The sequence below is a fragment of the Condylura cristata genome, unplaced genomic scaffold (assembly GCF_000260355.1).
Source record: "Condylura cristata isolate star-nosed mole 26May11 unplaced genomic scaffold, ConCri1.0 scaffold00018, whole genome shotgun sequence".
Classification (NCBI taxonomy): domain Eukaryota; kingdom Metazoa; phylum Chordata; class Mammalia; order Eulipotyphla; family Talpidae; genus Condylura; species Condylura cristata.
This window is the reverse complement of record NW_004567119.1, coordinates 4,890,158-4,897,165: the sequence shown is the minus strand read 5'-3', so window position 1 is coordinate 4,897,165 and position 7,008 is coordinate 4,890,158. Positions and strand designations below refer to the sequence as shown.

General features: G+C 41.5%; 1 protein-coding gene across 2 annotated transcripts in view; it reads right to left on the bottom strand.

Annotated features, from left to right (window-relative positions):
• The window catches only part of ELMOD2 (ELMO/CED-12 domain containing 2), a 13,929-nt gene that overhangs the window by 6,586 nt on the left and 335 nt on the right, over window positions 1–7,008 (bottom strand). For both annotated transcript variants that reach the window (XR_001145598.1, XM_004685293.1), the window contains exons 2-6: window positions 5,933–6,092; window positions 4,153–4,181; window positions 2,917–3,011; window positions 1,937–2,066; window positions 473–606 (exon numbers count right to left, since the gene is read on the bottom strand). Coding sequence is in view for 1 of the 2 variants with exons in the window: in XM_004685293.1 (XP_004685350.1) it covers window positions 473–606; window positions 1,937–2,066; window positions 2,917–3,011; window positions 4,153–4,181; window positions 5,933–6,074 (530 nt within the window). In the remaining variant the exon portion in view is untranslated. The remainder of the gene's footprint in view (window positions 1–472; window positions 607–1,936; window positions 2,067–2,916; window positions 3,012–4,152; window positions 4,182–5,932; window positions 6,093–7,008) is intronic.

Genomic DNA, 7,008 nt, shown 5'->3' with positions numbered 1-7,008 from the left:
AAAAAAAAAAAAAAGCTACTATCAAGATGAGAGTCCCAGTACCGCCACAAACATTGAGAAACCATCACAACCCCAACCCAAATCAGTGGTTTAGATGAATTGTCATTGATGGTGAAGAGTATTTTTATTCTTATCTCATCTGATATAGTTCCCAAATGGAATCAGAAACCCAAAAGAGAAAGACAAGAAGATAAACAGAGTAAGCGTGTATATAATTCCTTAGTCAGTATCCCAAGGGAGATCAAGAAGAGTCAGAAAAGGGAAGATATTGGTAAGTAAAGAAATCACACGTTCAAGTATATTTCCAATGTCTTGACATTATTGCCAGCACATTAGAAAATACTTTATAGCCCTGCAGCTATTAAAAATCAAGTAGTATAAAACAACTAGATCAAGTTCTATTAGAATTTAACCAAATTGAAGAATACATGAAACTTCATTTACAGAAGGAAAGAAAGTTTATTTCACTTACACAAGATTGATTAATCCAAGCATGCCCATGCCTCTGAAGTCTGTTTTGGGATCATCACCCTGGAAACCAATGTCAGCCCACTGCTTGGAGATTCTAGCCTTCAACTTTTTCGTGGGCATTAGAAGATTCCAAAGCTGTACAAACATGCTTTCATATTACAAATAACAGTGATGCTCTTAATTTACCAAGACATTCCCTCCTGTAGCTGCTGATGTCCCTCGTAAGCTGAATGCTTTCAATTAAACCATCTTTGCAGACAAATCATAGGTACAACAGGCATTCTATTCAGGGACTTTTAGATTATCCTTTAAAGATAAAGTGCAGCACACTTATTCCAATTTAAAAGGGTGATATAAAGAACAGATTTTGAAAAGCTAACAGATAAATAGAAATCTAAAACGAAATGCCTCTTCGCTAAGTAACCCACCTCTAGCAGACTGGGTCAAGTATTTCCTTGAAAAGAGCACAGAGTTAGATACCTGGGCTTTTTCTCAAACACTGTACATGTAAGTAGGCTCTGTCCTGAGAGGGGTGATTAGTCCCGGATCAGGAGGAGGACAACAGATCTGAACTAGGAAGGGGATCATGAAGAAGCAACACGGACAGTACTCCAACCCACAGGATTACATTTGTCCAAATTTTCAGTTTTAAAAGAAAAAAGTAACAGGAGTTGGTTCTAAGTAACTATATTCCTTCAGACTGAGGATTTAAGAACAGATGTCAAATATCAGATAGCAACAAACTTTAATCAAGGCAAAATAAATTTTAAAATTGAATCTTCGTTCTCTAAATGTGACACCATAAAACATCACATGAAACAGATTTATGGGAGCTGGTGAGCATCTGCAAACCAGAAACACTGCACCCCCATCTCACACCGTTGCAGGCACAGGTGAGTAAAGGACTCCTAATGAAAGGAGGATCTTGTTACCTAAAATAAAATGTGAAACCTGTGGCCTTACTTTAGGACAGTGTCAGGCTCTGGCCAATCCGTGGGTTTTCACTGGTCTTGTCTTTCACTAACACGGGGAATTTGCTCACAATGGTGTCTCCACGATTCTATCAGGGGGTTGATGACACCAATGAGAAGGTTCACTATTAGAGAATAGGCTGAAAAAAATGTTTAACTTATGGGAGTGATTCGTGTGTGTGTGGGCTGAGGGGAGGAACCTAAAGTTTCTGGATTCATATTATCGGGTTGACAAGATGTCCCTGTATAAGCTAATAACTTTCTCAATTAAAAGCAATAAATAAAATGTACTTGAATCTATTTTATTGATGCTTGTCAGAAAATTATCAAACAGTTAATAAACATCTTTCACCAATATAATAAAATTCTCTAGAGGACAAAGACATGGGAGGCTCTACTCACTGGCCTCAAGAGCTTGTGCAAGGCCGGCCTGGCTCAAGCCTGCGTCCTTTCCGCAGGGCCCCATAACTCCGAACACAGAAAACAAAATCTACCTTGAGAAGCAGCTCTTCATGCTGCAGGTTATCAGAATCATACGGCCTTTTCCTCACACTTTCCACATCCAAATAGAGCTGCTTGTAGCCAGTTATCTGCAGTAAGCACGCCTTCATGCAGATTTTAAAGCTGATAAAAAGTATTGAAAACAAATTATATTCTTATAACAATGAAGTGTCCCTCCCATTACTAGAGGCTCCTCAGTTGCGAAAACACATTCTCACTTGCAGTTTCATACAACAAATGTCAAGAGCTTGCACAAACACAAAACATTATACAAAGTACTGTGCAGACAAGACGGGAATGGCAACCTGCACCGCGGGATCTGTTCTCAGTTCATGTTTTCCTTGGGCAACTTCGTGCATTCGCAAATCTTTATTGCCAGATATCCTCAACAGGTTACCTCACTTCTCTCAGCACAACAGCCCTCTCCATGAACAAATGGGCTCTTCATCTAAATCCAATAACTCTGACTCTGTTGACAACACTAGTAACATTAGTTCCCCAAGGTAGAACCTTCTGAGCTCTGGTCTTTTAATACTATCAGAATATAAAAGGCCCCTTCTGCCTGGAAAGCATCCCTCAAGAGCAATTTCCCACTGCCCCTTATCTGTTTATGACTTTATCATCTCTTGCCTGTGCAACGCCGTCCCTAACTTTTCTTGGTTCTACCAATGACACAGACCCAGAGCCTGGACTCACATTGCTACAGGAGCCACAAGGCCTTCCTGGAGGAGGGCAGAGGAGACAAATTTGAAAGGACATGGTTATGGAAGTTAATGGACTCTGGGAAGCTAAGGCAGATTATCGTAAACTGGCAAGACACTGGCATGTAAACCAAAAGATGCAGGTTTTGGTCCTGCTTCTGACACCACCTCTAGTCCTCATCTCAGGAAGAAAAAGGGTTCAGTCAGGTATTCCCATGAGCCCTTCAGACCCATGTGCATGCACAAGGGAAGAGACTATGACAACAGCATACCTTGAGTCCTTCTCCAGTTTAATATTCTTTTCCTTCATTATATCTTCTACACACTTGTCCACTCCACCCTGAACAAGCGTTGAGTTCCGTAAAACCTATTTATGTGAAAGGAAACTGTGTGTGAAAACCCTGCTCAGCTGGAAGAGAAGAGCTAGCTGAGAGACACAATGGCCAGCTTCACAATGGTGAAAGGCAAAAGGAAAGCTAATTTGCTTCATATTTCACTAGGGCTCATGCCTTAAGTAAATAAGCTATTATTCTTCATTAATAAAAGGAAAGTGGCCTGGTATCAGTGAAGGTTTCCTTAACTGAGAGCCGCTGATGAGTTCTTAGCAAATGAGCCACCACCTTGGCGCACTGGTGAGGCAGAGACTTGCTTATATAGTTAGAAAATTAGGAAGCAAAATGTACACCAAGTTTAACCACCAGTCAATGTTTTAAATGCAGAAGAAACGAAACTCAAATAATCTTGTACTGCTATCACCAGTGACAGCCCCGGGGACAGACTGACATATACCCTTCCAGTCTCTTTTCTAGGCATAGGAAACACATTTCTTAACTAGTAGGTCTCCGCCCTGCACCTGGACTTAGGCTTGTACTGACCGTTAGCCAGCGGGACAGCTACGTGTTTGGCCCTCTCCAATCCACTGTGAAAAGAACCTACATTTCTCTAACCTGCATCCCAGAATGAAACAATCAGAACACACCTACACCGGGCACAAATGAAGAGGCAGGAGACACACGAGTGTGAGGTTAGTAATACTGTTACATGCTCCTGAGATTTTGTAATGTTAGGAAGCAAACATGACGTGAGGAGTGACTTTTTTGGCTCAAACAGCACATGGCTCAGGGTTTTCTGCAACTATCCCACACCACTTCCCTGCCTCTCACAAGAGGCAGTTAAGGACCCAGTCAAAATAGTTTCCCCTCTAAAACCTGGCTTTTCTAAAAGTATCAAGCTGAGGCAAAAACAAACAAGGAAGCATAACCTCAGAACAGGACAAATTACACAAATAACTTCTATATGCAAAAATAGTGCAAAAACAGACACACAGGAAAAGAAAATGTTATAGACTGTCACTTCTAAAGTGGGAGAATTTCATTCAATATTCTTTACTCCAAAGAATGTTCTAGAGGGACATTAAAAATAGTTAATTCTAAACATGAAGCATCCTTTCAAAGAAAAAGTATCTCCAAGTTATATTTTCTAGAATTATCAACTTGATAGGATCCTACCTTATTCTTGGAGTATGTTAAGGAATTTTCTGAAATGGAAAAAAGAAAAAGTGATCATTCAGTAATAGATTTATAGATCTAGAAGATCATTTCTACATGAAAAACATAATATTAGAAACTTTTATCCTACTTATACAGAAAGCTAGATGCTACTGCGAAATCTTTAAGCCCACAGAACATTTTAGCATCAAAGAGGTGAGGCCAACCTAATGTCTCTGGGGTAATCTGTCTCCATGTGGGCCCCCAAGTGTCCACTGACCACGGCACGTTCATGGCGACCTCAGAAGAGCTCAGGTCCCAGAACTGGGGATGACCACAACAAAAGCACTTTCTGCTATGTTTTCTTCATTTGTAGCCTTATGAAATGTGCGCCTGGATTTGCTAAGCAAGCAACTGAATCCTTCACACAGTGAAAGGGCAAAAATAAGGACTTCGAATTATCTGGCTAACCATGTTAGCCAGACTGAGAAACAGTTCTCCGTTCATCTTTCCGGGCTCATCAGTGACAAATCTACTAATGAAATTTTCTGACACATTTACTAAAAGTCTCCCTTTTCTCAGCAATTTGAGACATGCTTCTGCCTTAATATGTTCTTCCTCACACCATATACCGTATCCAGTACAGGCAAGATTTCTTCCAAAAGGTGCTTAGTTCTTTTCAGGGGTGTCAAAGAGCAAGTCAAAAAAGCAGGCAATAATTCAATGGTCACAAAATTGTGGGAAAACTAGGGGAGTAATTAAACTTCCATCAGCCAGCTGCCCTGGGGTTTACTCTCTCAGGTCTAGCTCCTTCCAACATTGCCTTGGATACCAGTTCCCACTCCCTAAATCGTACAGGGGTGGGTCTCCTACTGGATGCACACTGGAAACACGGATGAGGACCTACTTAATTCATGATTTTCTATTTAATCCCGTGAACATGAACGGACCTGATCCCTGCTTCCTCCTTTAGCCAAAATGATCCCACCACACTCCTTACTCGACATGTTCTAATTCAAAGCAATATTTTCTTTTAAGCATTGACTAATGAATGAATTTTCAAAGTACTAGAGAGAGCAGCACTGTTCAACAGGAATATCCTGTAGGCTAAGATGCGAGCTGCAAGAGCTTCTTTAAATTGTTCAGGAAGTCCAATGAGTATATTTTAACCTAGTAGGCAAATTATCATTTCAACATAAAATGAACACAGATATTAAAATGCTGCATTTTTACATGTTTTTTTCACATAAACTTTTTTAAACAAAGTGTACGTCTTATATATTTCCACATCACAGAACACGAAATTTCAAGGGCTCAACAGCCAAGTGGGGTTACTGGGTAGAATACTGGGCAGTGCAGATTTTGAGTTTAATCATCTTTCCTAGGGAATCTGTGGAAGCCCACTGCTGCCCTTTCATGAATTACCTAAGAGATTAAAATGATTGGTGAAGGATGCTGAGTATAAACATGGAACTAGATTCAGCCACATTCTTCAACTGGAGTGAAAATTTCCAAGGGCTTTTAGGAAGGAGTATAGAGATTTTTCTCTCTTAAGTAGTTTGCCACTACTGATATAAAGCACAACTGAAGGCTTTCAGGAGACAAAGAAGATAATTGTTTGCACAGATAGGAAGTTAAAGAATCACAGTTTCTGAGCTGGAAGGATCCAGTACTAGATTTCAGAGAATGAAACTGAGTTTAAATAACTTGATTAGGACAATAAGCACATCTGTCACTAGGAGTACTGAGAAAAATTAAAATAAAGTATCAGTTTTGAATATTCTTTTCCACTTAACATTACCTATCCTGTGTGTCCTCTGTGCACCTACATAGGTGTCAAAAATCCGCTGCAATTCGCACTTGCCAGTCATCTGCCGTAGGAGCCATTTCATCCAAAATCGGAGAAAGTGCCCATAGAAGAACTCCCATAAAGAAATAAACATGTTTGTTTGTTTGTTTTCCTGGAGAAGGAAATATATGATAGGTTTAATGGCCTTAGATTGGATTTTAGAATGGAAAAATCAGTTTATCCAACTCATCAAATCTCAACGATGGCGATAATATCACTGTTACCCCTTTGTGTCTATTCTGTGGTAGTGTCCAGGCACCTAGGAGACAACGACAGGTATGATAAAGTCCACTAAGACGAAAGGGCAGCGATCAAACGATCCATTTCTCCTTTTCAAAAAGTTAACTGTAAAAATCAGCACTACTTAGATGCAAGCTCTCAGTTCCCCATTCTAATTCCTGATTGAGAAATGGGGCTCAACAAATGAGCAAAAGGACCCCAACTAAGCAACCATTCTAGCACATATACCACACTGCTGGAATGTTTTAAAAAGTCCTTCACCCCTGTGGATGATTCCAGTTCCATCCGTAGTTAAGTGAGGTGACCGGGTGACGCCAGCAAATAAAAACACTATGCATGGTTTGCAAACGGAAATCTACACGGTGAGCAGGGATTTGATCACACCCAGGGAACTGCTGACTTTCCAATCAACATATGAAAGGGCAGAAAACTAGCGGTCGTTAACCACACCCTCTATTAAAGGGAAGCTTTGTTATCAGGACAATCTTCAGATGCCACAAGAGCGGGGCCTGGGGGAGACCAGCCAGGAGTTACTTCCAAGCCGCCAGGAGCGCGCATCTCCTGCCTGCCTCCAGCAGCCCCACAGATGCATCCTCTCTAGGGCCGGGGGCTGTCAGACCCGAACCCCGCGGGTTCAGCAAAGACCGCCTGAAACTGTAACTTGGCGGCGAATCCATCTAGTCCGCGCTCTTGGCGGCAAAAGCGGCCGAAGCGCCCGGCGGCAGGAACGCGGGGCTCGCGGCGCCGCGGCGCCCCGCACTCGGGGAAGGCAACGCCGCAGCCCCTTC